The 19,327-nt window shown below is 42.3% G+C and overlaps 2 protein-coding genes across 2 annotated transcripts in view; both read left to right on the top strand.

Moving 5' to 3' along the window:
• The window catches only part of LOC136943274 (EH domain-binding protein 1-like), a 34,402-nt gene extending 27,239 nt beyond the window's left edge, over positions 1-7,163 (top strand). Inside the window, exons 8-9 of the mRNA XM_067236539.1 lie at positions 5,450-5,564; positions 5,983-7,163. Of these exons, the coding sequence (XP_067092640.1) occupies positions 5,450-5,564; positions 5,983-6,073 (206 nt within the window). The 3' untranslated portion in view covers positions 6,074-7,163. The remainder of the gene's footprint in view (positions 1-5,449; positions 5,565-5,982) is intronic.
• Positions 7,164-11,027: 3,864 nt separating this feature from the next.
• On the top strand, positions 11,028-15,527 carry otx1 (orthodenticle homeobox 1). The gene is made up of 4 exons (XM_067236649.1): positions 11,028-11,269; positions 13,069-13,258; positions 13,680-13,831; positions 14,652-15,527. The coding sequence occupies exons 2-4, from the start codon at positions 13,162-13,164 to the stop codon at positions 15,387-15,389; spliced, it is 987 nt and encodes a 328-aa protein (XP_067092750.1). The 5' UTR covers positions 11,028-11,269; positions 13,069-13,161; the 3' UTR covers positions 15,390-15,527.
• The last annotated feature ends 3,800 nt before the right edge of the window (positions 15,528-19,327 follow it).

The following is a 19,327-nucleotide window of genomic DNA, read 5'->3' as shown; positions in this document are numbered from 1 at the left end:
GCGCAATCAATGCAAATTGATTTTGCCATTCGATGTTGACCCCCCCCCCTTACCCTCTCACGCCGCCATGGTAATTTCTTATAGCAACTGATAAGCTCCCTGATCCATAATAAATCAATTGTAATTAGCTGGGAGGTGGGCTGTGGAAGAGACAGACATGCATAGCCGAACTGGAGCTGTGGAGCGGGAAGCCACACATGCCGATCCTGCTCTCTCGGCTTGATTGCTCTGGTCTGCCTCCACAGTCGCCTTGGCCAGGTTGTTAGTTTATTGAAGACCTTGACTGGGATATGAAATAGGACTGTGTATTCAACTATGCCCAATCATTAACATTTCAGTAAATTATTGTATTTCTTTACATCAGTTTTGGGACAGAGTGTGTGTGCACGCCTGTGTCCATGCACAGGTAAATGAATGCGACTGCTTCCGAGTGTGTGTCTCAGTCGTAGAGAGGAGATAGTGGAGAAGAGGAGGACACACAGCTATGGTCTTCGCTGGCTTCATGCGGACTTGTTGAATTTCCCAGTGACTAACTTATCAGTTGGCCCTATTTCCCCCCCTTAAGGGAAGCACTTAACATTCACATGCTCAACCTTTCTGTGGCGAGGCTGATATAGTTCTGAGCGGCTGGTGAGGCAAGCGGTGTGTGTGTGTAAGTGTGTGTGTGTAAACAACCTGCAAGGAAAACGATTGGTTGCGTGTCAGGAGTGAGGAAATCTGTGTGTGTGTGTGCGCCACGTGCACGTGCGTGTGTGTGTATCCCTCTACTGCTCTTATTTGGTGCTTGGGCAGGTCCATTGAGCGATGACTGGGCGTGCAGGTAATTGCTGATTTGGTTGGCCAGTCGATGACAGAGAGAGAGCAGCACTGGAGGAGGCAGACCAGTGAGAGACACAGATATACACACACCACTGAGATATACACACCTGGCAGAGATAAACACACACTAACCCTTCTCCAGTACACTCGCCATCTTTTCCATCCGCTCTCTCTCCTTTACCCTCGCATCCTGTCTCTCCTTTACCCTCTCACCCTCTCCGTCTCTTTAACCACTCTCTCTCTCTCTCGCTCCATAACCCTCTCACCCTCTCCGTCTCTTTAACCACTCTCTCTCTCTCTCTCTCTCTCTCTCGCTCCATAACCCTCTCTCCGTCTCTTTAACCACTCTCTCTCGCTCCATAACCCTCTCACCCTCTCCGTCTCTTTAACCACTCTCTCTCTCTCTCTCTCTCGCTCCATAACCCTCTCACCCTCTCTGTCTCTTTAACCACTCTCTCTCTCTCTCGCTCCATAACCCTCGCACCCTCTCCCAAACCCCTAATGCAATTTTTAAAGACTGAATCTAGCAGTACTTCCAGGTGTTTTCTAAAGATGTGGACATCTTAGTTGTCACATGGACTGTCCAAACTGGTTTGAGAGACTTTGCCCATTTCCAGCATGCAAATGTCTTCCCAGGCCACACCCTCACTCCAGGGCCCCGTTGAGTCCATAGGCTGAATCTGAATCAGAATTCGGTTTATTCGCCATGTATGTTATACAAACACGGAATTTACTGTGGCAAGGAGGTGCAAACACTAAACATATACAAATCTTAAATTAAGTAAAGTTAGAGAAGTTTAACTATTCCTAAGAACTAAACAATCTAAGAATAAAACTATTTAAAAATAAAATAAAATATAAGAATGATGTCCTGTCCTCCATTGATAGCCCTGCTTGTCAGGACATGGCGAGGCAGAGAGAGTGAAGGAAAAGAGGAGAATGAGGGATAGCAAAAACAAGAGAGCATGGGATGGGGCGGGGAAAGAGGTAGAGAGTAGAAACAGAGTAGAAAGTACTGTATCTCCCCCGCAGGGGTGAGGGAGGGAGGGAGACGGGACACACCTAATGTTGTTTATAGGCATGTCCAGCGATAATACCCTCCTTGTATCTCCTTGGTCTGGTGCCAGGCCCAAAAATGCCATCTGTATGCCACGCTCTCATCTCCCCGCAACCAAATTGATCCACTATGCCCCCTTTATCTGCTTAACCATTCACACACAAACACACTTGCACCTTTTGAAAGTGGACGCTCTCTCGCCACCTAAAAGGGATTTATGCATAGCCAGGTCCCCGAGCTTTCCTTGTTACGGTCTGATATGATAAGGTTTTTTATATGTTCAAAATCAATATGTAATCCTATGCAGGAGCTTACCCACCCCACTTCTCCTCACACAGCCCTCCCCCCCACCCAGCCTCCATTTGTAAATCTATTTGGGCTTTGTTACACGAGGGGGCCGTGCGCTGTAGACCCGGATTGATTAGGTGCAGTGTGGAATACGATCACATGGGGCCCCCTTTGATGACGAGGCAGGCTCTTTCAGGGTTGCTAGTTGACTGGAACTGGAGATAAGGAACCCAGGTTTTTTTAATTCCCGTCATCGAGGGTGCCTCCTCCCAAACAAGAAAACTAAGTGTGCACCCTTTCGAGAGAAAAACTTTTGTGGACCACTTTTCCTTCTTTCTGTGGGTCGACTTTTAACCGCTTTCGATTGGTCTCTCAGTGTTCCCGTCACATCCTTCCCTGCTGTAGTGAAGCTGTTGAAGTGCTGCCCGTTCTGTTAGAGTCCTTCACAGAGTTAACCAAAGTTTTTTTGTCGAATTAGCGGCATATGTGAACAACACGGAAGTTAGCCGTTTTTCTGACGGAGTAAGATCCACCCCCCTCCAAACCGCAGACTTGCCTTGTTGCATCTCTGCTAGCTGTCTCTTGGTCTCCCCATAGTCCACAGTGTTGGTGTTACCTAGCTTCAGGTCGCAGTCACCCACCAGTCCGCCATGTTTGTTCTGAAAGAGGTGAACTGAGCAGGAAGCTGCCAGCACCTCGCCATCATCGTCCTCCTCCTCTTTTAGCCGAGTCTTTGTCTCTTGACTTCGTTTGGCCCTAATCCAAAGCAGTCTTTTGGGGACATTCCAAATGAACAAGGGCGACAGAACAAGCAGAGACAGAGAGGGAGGGAGGGGGAGGCAGAGAGAGAATCTGGGAAAATCAAAATCCTCGGATTCACTCGGGCACCCCCGCTTTACGTCACTCTCGCGACGTCTTGTGTGTACGCCATGTACAAAGTAGTGCGTCTGAATGTGTTTATAGGCGGCACTAGTGTGCAGAAGTCCCCCCTCCCTCTCAGAATAAATTTGACATCGGAGGGACTAGTGGGTGGAGTGTGAAGGGGGGGGGGTTCACAGGGATTTGAACCAGCGCATTCTTGTGTGCCTTGTGCAGACTCACATGGTTACCATTGGTGTGCACTGGTAGGGTTATCTGAATACGCACGTGATGTCCCAGGGCCCAGAGAGGGAGAGAGAGAGAAAGGGAGGGAGAAGAGGTAATCCAAAAAGGATTGCACTCAGTCATAGCACCAGGTCCTCTTTCTCTACTCTCAGGGCTAGAGAGAGGGCTGCAGTGTTTTTTTTCCCTCCTGGAGGTGTCTGGTTACCCAGCCTCCCCTGCTCTCGTTTGCTCGGCCGTGTCTCTCATCGGCCCTCTTTATTGTTTACCTTCCAAATGAGGGGGGCGGGACCGCAGGAAATGTGATTGACAGCTGCATGCCCCCCCCCCCCCTCCCTCACACACACAAACACACAAGCTCCCCCTGGTCGACTAGAACTTTAGCTTTTTGGCTTGAAAGTGCATGGAGGAAGGGGAGGATTATTCTGTACTTGTTAAAAGTGGGTGGTACCCTCAGCTTCTAGGCAAGCCTTTTTGGTAAGGGAATTGTGAGATACTGGAGTATGACAGTAAAGGGGAGAACAGGGATTGTAAACTTTTAATTTCACTAGTTTGGTTGTTAATTTCTCGCAATTGCATTGGATAGTCTCTTCTTTTGTGCTTACATTTCAAAAGTATTTCTCTGGTTTCACACAGCACACCCCCCCTCTCTCCTTTTCCCTCATCAAAAAACATCAAATACAGGATCTGACATTTTTGGCATATTTTAGGTATTAGTCCCTACAAAGACTAATGACACGACTGTCGGAAGAGAAGAGTAATTTGGTTCCCTGAGAGAGAAAAGGAGAGAGCAAAGGGAGAGAAAGAAAGGGAGGAAAGGGCCAAATATTGGGACTGTGTTCATTTCGCTCTGTGGTCGACTTCAAAGGGCCGGCCAGGCCCAATGAAGAGAGAGCAGACCTTTCAGGACAAACACACAGCGCCCAGCGTGACACACACACACACCCCAACCAGCACAATTTGACCAAACGAGGGGGGAAATATTTATTTTTAATAAAGCGCACTTATTTTAGGACTGACATTTTACAACATTCCTTTTCTTCTCTAATCAATAGGAGGTTAAATATTGATAGAGGGTTGAAGTTAACCTCTGCATTTGAGTAATCGGGCCGGGGGATGAGAGACGGGGACGTTGCTAGGCTAGGGGGACACTTTCCTTCCCAGTTAGCTGGAGCGTAGCTGTGCTAGCTGCTGCCTCTGCTGTGCTGCTGCAGGGTAATCTACGCTGCAATGTACATGGGGAGTGTGTGGTGGTGTTGGGTGTATCTGGGGCAGGGGGTGTCGGGCGGATATTCGAGCCCCAGGGAGAGTGCTCTCCTGCGGGGGCAGCCTTCCCCCTGGGGTACGGGGAGAGAGGATTTGGACTAGGGTCCCATCTGGGCCCTCTGGGACCTCCTCCTGGTTAGGGCGGGAGAACTGGGGGTTGCAGCATGCTTATTTACTTAATTGTTGTTTTTGTTGAACTGGAAAGATAAAGAAAACGTAGTCAATGTTTACAATGTCTGCATCAACAGTATAGCCTAAACGTTCAATGTATGTGAGTGTCTTGACAGTAATGTCATATAAGCATTGAGGTCATGCACGCATTTTGTTCTGTGTAATCCTAGTATTCAATAGCAGCCTATTGAATACTAATGCACGAACAAGACCAGTCTTGTTTATTGCAATTAACTATCATGCAAGTAACTATCCATTTCAACTATGTGGTTTTTAATAAGTTTATATACAGAAATAAATCAAACGTTCATGTCATCATGCGTTATCAGATTAAGCCTTGTTTTGGTCCCAGCAGGTTGCATAAGTGTCCCTCGTGACAACTGAGGTGTCAAATGCAAGCTCTGTTTATCCACGATAGCACATCTCTGTGAATTAATTAGAACCTGATGTCCTTATGATTATCTTTACAAGAAGGCCAAACTGTCCATCCTTGCGGAGACGCCGTAGTCTATGGACTCTATATATAGTCGTGGGGATGAGTCTCTGCAGTTAGGACATCCTGGTGAAGACTAGTCCAACCTTTGAAGGACGTTTGTAGCGCTGCTAGGACCTGTGGTCCTTTTGAACACACTTACAGTTCGTCATTAACAAGTGAACCTTGACCCAGCCCGTAGTCCCCCCTCAGAGCAGGTGGAGGACATCAGTCCCTGGTCTTAACTGGACGTGGTGCTTGTCTCTCCTCTCCAGACTGGCAGAAGACGGAGGCCCAGAAGCGTCGGGAGCAGCTGCTGCTGGATGAGCTGGTCATACTAGTGAACAAACGAGACGCTCTGGTCAGAGACCTGGACGCCCAGGAGAAGCAGTAAGTGACCTGCTCTGGACTATATATATATACACAGATATACACACACATATATATGTACAGAGAAGGGTGTAGAGGAGGCATTGAGCGGTCCAATTCCTTGCATCACCCAAACGCTGTACCACCGTGTCCACTAGCTGAAGGTGACCAGTAGTTGGCCATCGTCATGACAGGAATGTTTGTGAGGGAGGGGGGGTGTAGCCACACACCTGTCTGAGTGTGGCAGTTGGAGAGGTTGACGACCAGAGGGACGGCCAGTCATCCTCCAATGGGAGTGGACAGGTGAAGGGTTCGGTTGGAGCCAGTTCAGGATGATGTCTCAGCAGCTCCCCTTAGTCAGTAGTGTCGACCTGTAGGCCTCCCGCTCCACCGCCTGACCTGATGACCTCTGACCCCTGACCCTTTCCTGTGTCCCCAGGGCAGAGGAGGAGGACGAACACCTGGAGAGGACTCTGGAGCAGAACAAGGGCAAGATGGCCAAGAAAGAGGAGAAGTGTGTCCTGCAGTGAACCACAAACAATGTGGTTGATATTAGAATTGTATTATTATTTTCATAATTATAGTTATGATTAACATTATTGTGATTATCACCACAGTAACTATTTCAGAAACCTTATTTTGAACCCTGAAAATCCAGATGTTATTTTTGGTTTAGGGGTGTGAGAGATTTACTGCTAAATGTGGGCCTTGCACCAACATTATACTGACCTGAAAATGTGCTCCACTTGCAGCATATGTTCTGTTTAAGTTGTTTTGTTTTGCAAGCAAGGTACTTGTATGTAATATAAATAATGTGATATACAGCCTAGTGCAAACCTGTCAGCGGATTCCAGTAACTATGTTCTGATTCTGGCAAAAAAAAGACATTTATGTTGCATAATTTTAACCAGAGATGTTTATAACAGAAACAGACTGAGTGTCTGAGTGTTTCAATGTTAAGGAAAGATTTGTTTGAAATGGTTTGAGGTACAGCACAAGTTGTTTTATCTGGGATTGTTTTTTTCATGTTGAAGAGGATATGGAGTGACATTTCAACCCAACTACAAAAAGAGGAAAAACAGTTATCAAGATATGTTATCAGTCTTTTCAAGCTATGTTCATTACTTGACAATGTATCTTTTAATTACTTCACGTAAATGTTTTAGGCAACTTGTAAAAAAAAATCTTAAGAGGGGAACATAGAGCCGTTCAAAAATCTTAACTTTGTTTTACTTATTTGTTGCGTGAATGCGGTTTACCAAACATTTCAGAGCTGGCTCAGCGAATAGGGGGCGGGAGCAATAAGGACGGGAGGCGGGGTTGTGTATATTTTCATCACTGCTCTGAGGAATAGCTTACAAATCCCCCTTTTCCGGGATCCATGCAGTTGAAACAAATATTATTTATTACTGTTTGTCAGAACTTAAGTGAATACCATCACATTCATGTGCAGTCATTCAAGGACTTTGTTAATATTTATTGTATTCTAAAGAAGTAAAATATGCTTCATGTCTGCAGCTGTTCCACATTCAGTGCAAATATCTTTACCTGTGAACATTTATCTGTTTATTTATTCCACTATCATAACACAGTCTTCAATAAAGTCCCTTTGTGCTTTCATACTCCAGAGATGTGTTTGCATTTGTTTCTTGGTTGCATTTGATGCACTTAATGAGTCAAGTTTTTTTTTTTTTTTTTTTACATCAATGCATTTGTATGGTTTGCTGAAACAATTTGCTGCTCTTCCATAGCATTTAATTGTAAAAAAAAAAAAAGACAGTATGTATGTTTTAATTTCCACTCTTGTTTTACACAAACAAGATTGTACACCGGCCGTTTCACAAGCCTATTAATCGCTATCATTTAGGCCCTACCTAAGAAACCAGTTTTCTTTTTCTTTTCTTTTTTTTGTGTGTGTGTGTGTGTGTGTGGGGGGGGGGGGGGGTCCTGTGACCGATTGGAAGTTTATTTGTAACTTTTTATTCCAGTCTGTTGTCCGTCTGAATTTAAGTATGTTGCTGTATAAATGCATTCACTCTCTTTTGCAATGCTTATTAAACGCTGCTCTGTGGAATTCCCATGCGCTTTATGCATGTTTATAAATTAGTATTTGCGTTTGGTTTTCTTTGAGGTCTGTGCCTAGTGCGGTTCCTCTGAGGAAGATTAGACGAAATCACTTTGTACGTAGCAGATGTTTTCCCTCGACCAGTTTGACGCAGAGGAGAGGGTCTGAATTGGGGAGGCGCGGCGACCGTGCAGTGTAGCCACGGTCACAACCTTGCATCTGCGATTGAATAAGGAAAATGGGTTTTGACAGCCGACGTCCTCCCTGGCCTTTCTAATACTTTCAAATTAATTTGCTGATCGGTTCTCTGCTTGGGACCGACTGTACATCCATATTATGTCCCCTAAGGCGCTTTGTTTTAGTTTGTATTATGCTACAGTTATCATGGGTGGTTATAATCTGCTGAAAAAAGCAAGCGTTCACAAACGATTACACTCCGGTGAAGGACATTTGTCTGCTGCCTTAACAAATCGTTAGGATTTACTCATTTAAAGTGGGCTATGATAGTAATAATTATAATAGCTTTCGCGTTTGGGTTACAGAATAGGAGGATATATGCTATGTTACTGACATTACAAAAATATCCACAAACAGGATACGGTCTAATTTTGTTATGCAGAATGAATTTGCTGACACATGCTTTAGCCCCCCAAAAATTAAATCACATCTAGGCTCTTTTCTTGACAGACTTGGGGTAATAAATTTGAACTACTATTTATTAATATAGCCAAGGCCTACTATTAGGCTACGAAAGAAAATGTTCTTACAGATATGGGACCATTACAACTTTTTTCATAGGCCTTTTTTATATAAAGTTTATATTTAATAAATAATAAAAACTAGTTAAATATAGTTTGGCCTATTTTCTAAATGTATCGAATTTAACACTGCTACATTTAAAATAATTGTAATCGTTTTCAGAGGATCCTTGTATGAACAGAATGGCTTCACCCATGTTATTGGAATGCATGCCTATATTATGAGTAGATTCGATGTTAATTTTCCATCAAGCAAAATGTGAGAAAATGATATAATAGAAATGAATACTTGCTTACCTGTTTTTAGAATACCATGTTCGTGTTTTGGTCCTTAACCAATCACAAAAGAATGAATTTAAGAGATGTGAAAATGTATTGTGCATAAAAACGACAGTCTCAAAACGCGCGTCGTAAAAGTGGGTTTTTGTGCTCTCTAGCATAGTGAAGAAGAGAATCCTTGAGAGCAAATGGATTATCTCCTGAGCATTGTGGCTGGAGAGACTTTGATGTCTCATGGCCTCACCTCGCAGGTGTTGAGCAGTGGTCGACCGCTGAATATCCTACCCTGCTTCGAAAAATGTACCAAGGGAGAACCTTACCGTTCCCTCTCGCTCTGGGTTCTTACAATATTGTATTTTATGCATCATCGTTTTAATAAGCACCGACAACATCCGCGAGCTTCTCTCCAATCCTGCCGGCTAAAGGGACAAAACTTTTCCCCCTCCTCTCCTCGCTGCCTAATCCTAGGCTTTACGAGCTCAGCATTAAGAAAATTCGACTGCAATTTGGGATTAGACAAAATACTCTATTACAAAAGGTTGCTGCAACTTGATAACTTGATACTTGTTCAAGGGGTTATCTCAGTCTTAACTAGCCTAAATCAGGTGAAAAACAAGTCTGGATTTTGAGAACCATATTTTTAAAAGGGCCCTTTTTGCATAAATTAGGGATATATAGGCTATGGAATATGACCTGAACTGGGCCTTCTCAGCCTCTTAGGAGTTGCATGCAACATAACTTAACCCAATAAACCAGGACTTAACATCACTAAAGTACGTGTAGAACAGACCTACAACTCCAAAATAACTTGTTCTTCGTTCCCAGCTATTGAAGGTTTTAGTGGCATCAGCTCCTTCCAAAAGTGCTCTTGTCGATGACTTTATACATCTATAGAGGCCACGTAAATCCTTGCCTTTGATTGGGTAGCCCACATAGGCCTAAGTAAAAATGTAATTTCGTTCCAACCGCGGTCACTTGCTTTGAACATTAGCTCGCTTTCAGCCCGGGCCTCAATTAGAATGAGTTGATTTTGTGAGATCCACAAAAGAGCCGAGCAAGGCCTTATTAACGTCCTGTGAGCATCTCCAATACCCTTTGAGGAACGGTTAAGGCGAGTGGGCCCTCTATGATATTCTGTTACTGTTTTTGTTGGGATGTCTGGAAAAAGTGAGAATTTCAAAGTGTTTTATTCTGTGTCTCTTTTTGATCGGCAGAGTTTTTCTTGGATTATTTTCAAATTTCGTCCCTGTGAGTTTGGAGGTCTTCCCTATTAAACTTTACGGCGTGCATTCTGAAATGTAAGTGGGGATTAGCCCTCATTAATATTCATGAGGTGGGGGTCACAATAAAAATGAAAATGGTTAAATTTAACTTTTTTGATTTGTATTTATGCAACATTCCCCGAAGACCTCAAATGTATTGAATGGCATATATTTTTTGGAATAAGAAAACGCACCGCACATGTCCTACCACTCTTTCAGTAGCCTATACCCTGTCCTATGTATGCTATCGGCAAGGTAAGCTATAACAACGGCATTCGAAGTCTTTGTTCTTTTTAAACACTCTAAGCATAAATATATTAAAGCCGATATCGTAGTGGACATGCTGGAATAAATATGCCTTAGGTTAAAAAAGGATAATAGTAAATACATTGCTACAAGATAATCTCGTCATTTTTGTTGTGTTATTTTTGTATATGAAATAGAATGTATCCCTATTCATAATTGGCTATAAATCCACAGGCCTACCAGTAGGCCTACATATAGCTTTAAACATATTTTGTATGTTTTAAATTCTCAACTCACTTCTTGCAGTGTTGCCTAGATATGCCACAACTTTAACATGTTGACATTCTAGGATGGAATAAAGACATTCTAATTTAGATGTTGATCCCAAAGTGAAAAGACACGTTAGCTTATATTTCCACTTGTTTATTCAGACTGAAAGTATGGGCCACTCTCGTGACCTGTTCCATTAAAAAATGTCTCAAAAAGTAACCATTTTAAACTAAATATATATTTTGATCGTGCGTAATTTAGCTTAGTCTGTTACGCAGAAAAATCTAATATATTCTCAGTATCCTACAGACTATGTAAGATATTTTTGTTTTAAGCACTAACCCAATGTAGGTTTTCGTTGTCCTCAACCAACAGGGGAGGGGATTGATTGTCGCTCTAAGCGAAGAATGGTTGCCCCAACAGTCTATCAAAGACAAGACGCGCACCGATTGGGTGCAGTGGGCGGATCTGCAGGTGTCCTACACTCATAGAGGGGCAGTGTAGAGAGAAGGTGATCAATCTCCATCCGTCTAGCAATCACCTTAACACAGTGATCGACACAACGACAAGCTAAGTAATTTAGTTTAATTTATTTGGTTGTGAAACCACGGACACCTCCAGAAACCACAACACTGAAACAGCGTCTGTGCACGTGGGTGGTGAGAACTTCGACGCTTATTTCGGTAATGCGTTGTCTCCGTATTTGTTTTTGAGAGTCGGCTGCTTGAGTTCTCCTGTCGGGTTGCACTCCAAACCTCATCTATTGGTGGATAATTTTACGGCTATTCGCTTAGAACAAGGCTCATATACTAGGAGTAAATCCGGGTCAAAGGAAGGAGAGAAAAGGTAAGACTTTTATATAGTTTAACTCGTTTTTAGTTTGATGTTGATAGGCTACTAAAATGATTTGTGTTGCCTTTATCCAACTTTAACCTGGGTTTGGGAAACGGGACCTTTTTAGTCAGTTGAAAGGCGTCCGGGGAAGAGGGTTTCGCTAACTTCTCAAAGTAGGCTATACTGAGGTTTCACGTTGTAGTTCAATAAGCCATTGCAATTATTCAGAGGAACGAAGACTACTTATTATTTAATGTCTTGGTAAATCCCTGACAAGTGGGCGAGTAATGCGACAGGGCCTGTGCTAAACGCAGTCCACTTCTTATAACGTAGGTTAGATCATTTTTATTTAAATTCTAACTCGAGTAAGCGGTTTGAGACGTCTGTCAACTCAACAATTTAGATGATAATTGGGAAGTCGTTTTGTTTTTTGTTAATTTATTTTGCTGATAAGGACCCTTCTGAAATGTTCTCCCCGGAGGTCTAATCTAAATTCTAATTGGGTTCATTTGCACTAAGATTTTGCCTTTTAAAATAAGCCTTGCAGGGCTGAAAATGTAGTGAAAGAAACTCGGATACACAGAAAAACTTGCACGGGACTAGATATGCATCTCAACTAAATAATTCTCTCATTGACACTATAGGCTATAATTAATTAACATCTTTAAACTGTCCTTAATGTTAATCTAACACACAATGAAATATGACCATGCTTTACCCACTTCTACTTTTAGGATCTAAGGTAATACAAGGATTAGGCTACACTTTGTCCTTACCATAACTTGTTACAAACACGGTGATCCCTTGGGATTACAATACACAAGTATGTGATATAGGTAAATGCCAAAGCGAGACTATACTTAACTGTGCATTATATTATGCTTGTGAGACACCGACATTTGATGAATAGGGAACATAGCCGGTCTTAAATCAGGCCTATATCGGCCTTGCGCATAAAAAGCCTTGTTTGATGCACTTAGAATTTCATATACGTAGACCAGTTTTATCAATATATCTAAAATATGCCATTAATAGCCTATAGCATAGCCTGCAATGTTGCAAGAAAAAAACTTTACAAAAACCCAACGGAATGATTTCACAATGTAATAAAACCATTGTCTAATCTGAACTGCACTTTAAAGTCTTTGAATCGTTCACAAAAATGTGTTGGTTCGCAGCACGGCCCATGGATTTGTGGAAATATGTTTTATAGGCTAGAGCTAATTAGGCTATGTCAATGGAGACAAATGGCATATACAATAACTAAATAAATGAAGTGACCTATTTATCAAATGGGTTATGATAAAGAGAACAGCTTTATATATCTTTTTTATTGTCTCCCTTTCACTTCTCACTTCTGCGTCGTCCATTGAAGGTTATTTTTGGCCTTTGCTTGACTTTTTAGTAGATCGACGCACTCAAAATATATAGGCAAAGATAAATCAAAACACTACGATAAGGATATTAACATAGCCTATACCAGCCTCTAAACATTTGTTGTGTACGCCTAAGGAGAAAATATGGCCCACTTGGAGGTAGGCCTAAAGGAAAAATGTAAACTGTTGTATTTATTCTTTTATTTTATAAAAACAATTAGTTGAACATTAGTCTGTACATAACCTAAAAACTAGGATATTTAATACAATTTGTTTGTTCTCTATACTAGTCGGCGTCATGTTCAGTTCGACACAGTCAGGCTATATTTCATTTCACAATTAAACCGAAATTATGAACCATAACTTGGCCTACATAATTTTCTTCTTCACATGTGCTTGAAAAACGAATTAATTCAGCATTTCTTGTATTCGCAGTAACTTACATTGGGCACGTCTCCCGTCAAGCTGCAACATCGGGGGAAATCGAACTATTGGCAAGATCTGGGGGGACCCGTGACTGCCTCTAGCATGATGTCATACCTCAAACAGCCCCCCTACGGCATGAACGGCCTGGGGCTCAGTGGCGCTGCCATGGACCTGCTGCATCCGTCAGTTGGTTATCCAGGTAGGCTGCAACTCCAATCCACGGATCTGGGCAACTCGCACCTCTTCAAATGTTATCAAAATGCTACCAAAAAAAGGACCTATTAAAAACAATCGAACATCGATCCGCATGTCTGCAGTACGGCTTGTTTGAGTTCATCAATGTTGTTTCTCTATGGACATTTTGAATTTCAAACGGACATTGTGGGATTGAAGTAAAGGCAAAAAAAATGTTTTTAGAATAATTTACTTTTAAATGATCCACTATCAGTGCATTCAGTTCCCAGAAGCGAAGTCTCTAGTGGTAGTGAGAATTTAGGCAATGCTATATGCATAAAGGTTGTGCCCCCACAATGCTTGACAATATAAACGATGCAATGTATAGGCTAATGCATTTTTCTCTAGTTTTGTCGATAATGTCAGATCTATGGTTTCCTTTATAGCGACGCCAAGAAAACAACGTCGAGAGCGGACTACGTTCACACGGTCCCAGTTGGACATCTTGGAGGCGCTCTTTGCTAAAACGCGGTACCCGGATATATTCATGCGTGAGGAAGTAGCATTGAAAATCAATCTCCCTGAATCGAGGGTCCAGGTAAAACTTAGCATTTTACTTGATACGATAAATATTTTCTTGGGACTTATATTGCTCCATTTAGGCTACTTGTTAGGGTGAGTGGCGTTTGTGTGTTTGACACACAGACTACAACTTTTGCCTCATCTTGAAGTCTTGACTATTCCAGCCAATTGTACCATGACTGGATTACTCTCATTCAAAAAAGTATTAATTATTGTTACTTAAATTGACTAGTGATTGCTATTGACCTCTTGACCTGTCTCCATTTATGATGTAATATTTACATGAACTTCCAGAAAGGTCTTTTTCATTTGAATACTTTCTGCCATCACAACTACAGTATAGTCAATAGATGCTAAGATGCTGTGCATCATGCACAGATGATATTTTGATATGGGGGACAATTTAAAGTTCACTCAAGACCGAGGCACAAGTTTACTATCCATACAACTCTCTCACTCTCTCTTTTCTCTCTTACAAAAAATACATGATAGACGTGTGAAAAATTAACAAAAGATCTTAAAGTATTTTAGTGATTCTCAAAATGCATGTGAAACAAAATGCTTTACATGAGCTGTCGTGCTTGGTGTTATTGAATTACCCTACTGTGAAGAGAAACCCAATAGCCTGTTATCTCCGTGGCGTCTACAAGGTATGAAATTGGAGCCATGCAGGTAGACTCAAAGGGGCCAAGGTGGAAATTAACATTGATGGCTAATAACCCCAATTTGACCAAATAATGCTCTTCAACATGCCTTCAATGTTCCTTGTACAAAAGTTTGAAAGGTACCTGTTTATATTGTGGTCGCTAACTACTGGACTACTTTTTTGCTTCTAGGTGTGGTTCAAGAACCGACGAGCAAAGTGTCGCCAGCAGCAGCAGAGTGGCAGCAGTGCCAAGGCACGCCCGGCCAAGAAGAAGTCGTCCCCAGCCAGGGAAAGCACGGGCTCAGAGAGTAGCGGCCAGTTCACTCCGCCTGCCGTCTCCAGCACTGGCTCTTCCTCTTCCTCCTCCTCCACCAATCATGCGGCCGCCCTCAGCAGCACCTCTACCTCCATCAGCACTGTGTCATCTATCTGGAGTCCCGCCATCTCCCCTGGCAACGCCCCCGCCCCTGCCGTGGCTCCCCTCCCCGAGCCAGGACCCCCATCCAACGCCTCGTGCATGCAGCGTTCCGTGTCCGGTTCTGCCGCCGCCGCCGCTTCTTACCCCATGTCTTACAACCAGACAGCCGGCTATGGCCAGGGATACCCCGCCCCCTCCAGCTCCTACTTCAGTGGGGTGGACTGTGGCTCCTATCTGACTCCCATGCACTCTCACCACCACCCCCACCAGCTTAGTCCCATGACAGCCTCCTCCATGTCTGGCCACCCCCACCACCACATCAGCCAGTCCTCTGGCCACCACCATCACCACCATCACCAGGCCTATGGGGGCTCCGGCCTGGCCTTCAACTCCTCTGACTGCCTGGATTACAAAGAGCAGACAGCAGCCTCCTCGTGGAAGCTCAACTTCAATGCCACAGACTGCTTGGACTACAAAGACCAGGCCTCCTGGAGGTTCCAAGTCTTGTAATTCAAAAAAAATTCTTGCTCCTTTTGGTTTCCTGCGTGTTGATTTCTGAAGCAAAAATTTGAAGTATATGGACTTAAAAAAAAAAAAACTAAATATTTGGAAGATGTTCAACGATCTTTTTTCTATCCAAAACCCTGGCCGTCCCTTCCAAATTAAATTAAACTGAAGAGATGTAGAAGTTCATTTTTGCTTTAGTCAATGAAGAATTGTTTTAAGATGACGATGGAAGATCTTTATATACTAGACTGTTTTAAAAACAAAATGTTTCAACCAAACTCCTGTGAGTCTGACCACCAGCGTCTTGGCTCACGCTGTGCTCCTGTCTAATGACGAGGATTAACCGTCCGCACGCGTAATGGAACTGACCGCACTGTACGCTGCTTACCTCCATCCCAATAAAATCGTGTATAGTTTTTATTTCTGAAATTTGTTATTTTTAGGATGAAAGATATTTTAGTCAGCTACGTAAAGGAGCTGAAATATGTAAATATGTATTTGGGTCAGTTCCAATGACCACCTTTAGTTGGTGTTTCTGAATTTTAAATTGTTTATTAAGACTTTGAAACGACTGTATGTAAATCTTTCCAAATATTCCAAAGAGAACGAATTGGCCATATAAAGTGAAGTTTATATACATTTTTTTCCGTATTAAAAAAGTTACAATGGCAATGTCATAGAGAAATGAAAGCAAAAAACATCGATGCAAAAAAATGATTGGGTCCTGGTTGCAATTCTATTTGAAAAAAACTCTCAAACAGGCCCCTTAATTTGGGCATGTTTGTCGTGACAACTTTTTACAGCAGCACTTGATTTGATGTTGGAGTCAAATCATTAGCCTGAGAATGTTAACAGTTCCAAATGCCGTTGAAATGTTGAATGTATTTTAAGGCGACAACCCTTACATACATGTCCATCCAATAAAGTTCAGTTAACTCATTTTTTTCATAGTGAATTTTGTGTCCTCCCCTAACTTGAATTCGGCCAGGCTTATATGCAGTTTCCTACAGTCTAAATTACCCTAGTCCAAGTGCTATGTCTGAAATCATGTGACGGATTCTGTAGCATGCTAGTTAGGCTACATTTTGGTTTAAAATGAATCAGATGGACAAGATGCAACTTTGTTGGAAATGCATAGGCCTAGGCCCATGTGTCGTGCTTATTTTAATACTCTGCTTAATTTCTTCACACAATTTCTTGCTGAAGGGAAACAGAATATCTGTCCCCAAATCTTAAACATTAGGCTACGTGATGCACATTGATCACGGCCTAATTGAAAACGCCAATTTAATAGCGTGATAATTACCACAGCGCGGCATATCCGCGCAGAGTGTGTTTATCCAAAATAACCTGAAGGAATTTCACAGACTCTAATGCGGTAATTACGTAGGAGGGGCCAGGTTATCGGGTCAAAATGTGAAGATGGAGTGTGTGAGAGGTTGCTCGTAGGCATAAACCCATTCAATAAACAGAGGAAAATCGGCAGTGCCATGGGATGTTTAGACTTGCATGTTTTAACATTGAAGGACACATGGAGAATAGCCTTGCAACATAGTCGGTGTCGGGCCTTGCAACAGAGGAGAGACCTAGAGAGATGCAGCGAGAATTGCATGCGTACTTGAACTATAGGCCTAACAATTTATTCACATAAAAGGCAGGGTGGATTGCGGCCTAAAAGATGCAGCAACGGAACACGCTTATCGATGAAGACATGGACTTTCACCTTTTTCAATAAACTTAAGTCGTTAAAAGCACTGAGTGGCTTTTTGAAAAAATGCTAGATTCATTGATCTCCATAGACAGTCTATTTTTATTTCATTTTGAAATTATTCATAAAACGTTAAACAGCTTTGCTGTCTTTAATCATCGCCGATGCGTGTTCTGTATGTAAATTATGAATAGGCTATGTAGCAGCTGAATAAATACCTTGCCAACGAGAACATTAAACATGTTTGCTCGGCTATGCGTGAGCTAAGACTTGCGGAGCACCGCGACTGTACACAAACACGAGCGGATTTGTCAAATTTACATCAAACAAACAGCAACCAATCTTGGGAATTGGTTAAAGAATCCTGTAGCCCCATGCTCTTACGTGGAGCACCTGCCCATTCTTGAACACAAATCAGAATATGGTAGCTCTTGTTACCTAGAACTGTACATTTAGGCATGCACGCAGAACGTGGAATATCATCAATCCTCTGAGACCTACACTCAAGTTTAATTTTACGTCGGTTTGTTATTAACATTTCAAAGTTATTAATTAATAGGCATAATGAAAATGTCCGTCTCCACAGATTTAGTTCAAATCTATTTAAAGTAAAATTATAGAGCTCTAATAATTATTTCGTTGTGATACTGTGTGAAAGGTCACTAATCACTCAATGTAAACAAAAGACTAGATCTTAGCAAAATCTGGGTTCAATTGGCATGTAAATCTTTGAAGATCAAATATGCTGAATTGCTCCTCTATATTTAGTAATTTCCTTATCAGTAGTTCACCTAACATCATAAATACAAGCTATACTAACACAATGTCTGATTAGCTAATAATTTCAAGATATAAACAATAGACACAGGGTCAACTGCCATGTGGCTTTGAAGACATGACTCCACACAGACACATTTTTTTGCAAGTTGTTACACTTAATTCAGGTTTCATTTATCAAATGTTTTACTGAACAATACCCCCAATTAGATTTGTCTTTTTCTTTTGGATGAGACTCACTGATGCAAGTCAGACAGTTACCCATACATTATCATTTGTTATTATCTTTTGCAGTGAATGGTAAGCAAATGTCAACAAAGATAAGAAAAGGCCACCCAACATTGAGCAAAGGAGAAAGATTATTTTATTAACGACAATGTGACTAATCATATGACTCCATTGATTGGTAATAGGGAGTAATGATGTGTGTGTGTGCTGCATTTCCCAGTTTGTACACTTCCTCCTGAGCCCTTTTAGATGGTCTCCCTGATAGGGCCATCGATTGCACCATACCTCCCCACGTGAACAATTGACCCAAAGGCCTCCCTTCAACTCAAGTGGACGTGTGTGTCTGTATGTGGGCCGACTACTCCCCTTGGTTAGCTTCAAATACCTGTTGACATTTTGCAGACTCACTTTACCAGGACACAAACTGGAATAGCTGTGAACCTTACTGCATGTGTGGATATGATCTATATCGCAGTGTGTGTGTGTGTGCGCATCTAGGATCTGATGGGTTCCTTCATGTGTGGGTTATTTTGTGTGTGAAACGAAATGGACTTAGTTGTGTGTGTGTGTGTGTGTGTATTGAGTGCATGAATGTATACTGTTTTGTACAGATACCACACAGTATGAGATTGATAGATCAGATAGGAGCCTGTGAGCAAGGGGAGTTTTCTTGTCTTGTGTTTTGAAAGCAAAAACTTTTATTTTTAACTAGTATTTATAAGCTGTTAGTTGTCCCCAGACCGTTGCATCCTCAACTGTTGATAGGACGGTCTGAGGAGTGAGAGGAGGGGCCTTGGAGGAGGAGATTTACCGAGAGTTTAAGCGCGGGTCAACTGTACTGACATGGGTATGGTGGGGGCAAAATCTCTGGTTTCTGTGCTTTTGTCAGACAAGGCCTGGAGGTTTTTGTAAAAGAAATGAGGTATTTGGTATTGTTTTATTTGTCAATGAACTCTAGGTTCATGATGGAATGGAAACGATAATTGTGGTTGGTGTTAAAAGTCCAAGGGCACCTATAGGTTATTTTGTGGGTGCGGGGAGGTGGGGACATTTCAACCAGTCATTCAGACACTTTGTTCAAGATACTCTTCTTTGTGGGAAGGAAGGTGTGACATTTGAATACATCCAACATTTCGACTTGAAGGGCTGATCGTTTCGGATCTGACGTTTTTTTCCACACAAACTGAGTAAAAAGTTTGAGAACAATTTCCCACAGGATAGCATTGCA

The sequence above is a fragment of the Osmerus mordax genome, chromosome 5 (assembly GCF_038355195.1).
Source record: "Osmerus mordax isolate fOsmMor3 chromosome 5, fOsmMor3.pri, whole genome shotgun sequence".
Classification (NCBI taxonomy): domain Eukaryota; kingdom Metazoa; phylum Chordata; class Actinopteri; order Osmeriformes; family Osmeridae; genus Osmerus; species Osmerus mordax.
Note: the sequence above shows the minus strand (reverse complement) of the source record. Positions and strands in the feature narration are given on the sequence as shown.

Bases quoted from the DNA above. Each gene is read 5' to 3' on its own strand.
- otx1 (XM_067236649.1), top strand. From the start codon at position 13,162: ATGATGTCATACCTCAAACAGCCCCCCTACGGCATGAACGGCCTGGGG. The intron at 13,259-13,679 runs GTAGGCTGCAAC...TTTCCTTTATAG, and splicing joins TCCGTCAGTTGGTTATCCAG to CGACGCCAAGAAAACAACGT. The intron at 13,832-14,651 runs GTAAAACTTAGC...TTTTGCTTCTAG, and splicing joins TCCCTGAATCGAGGGTCCAG to GTGTGGTTCAAGAACCGACG.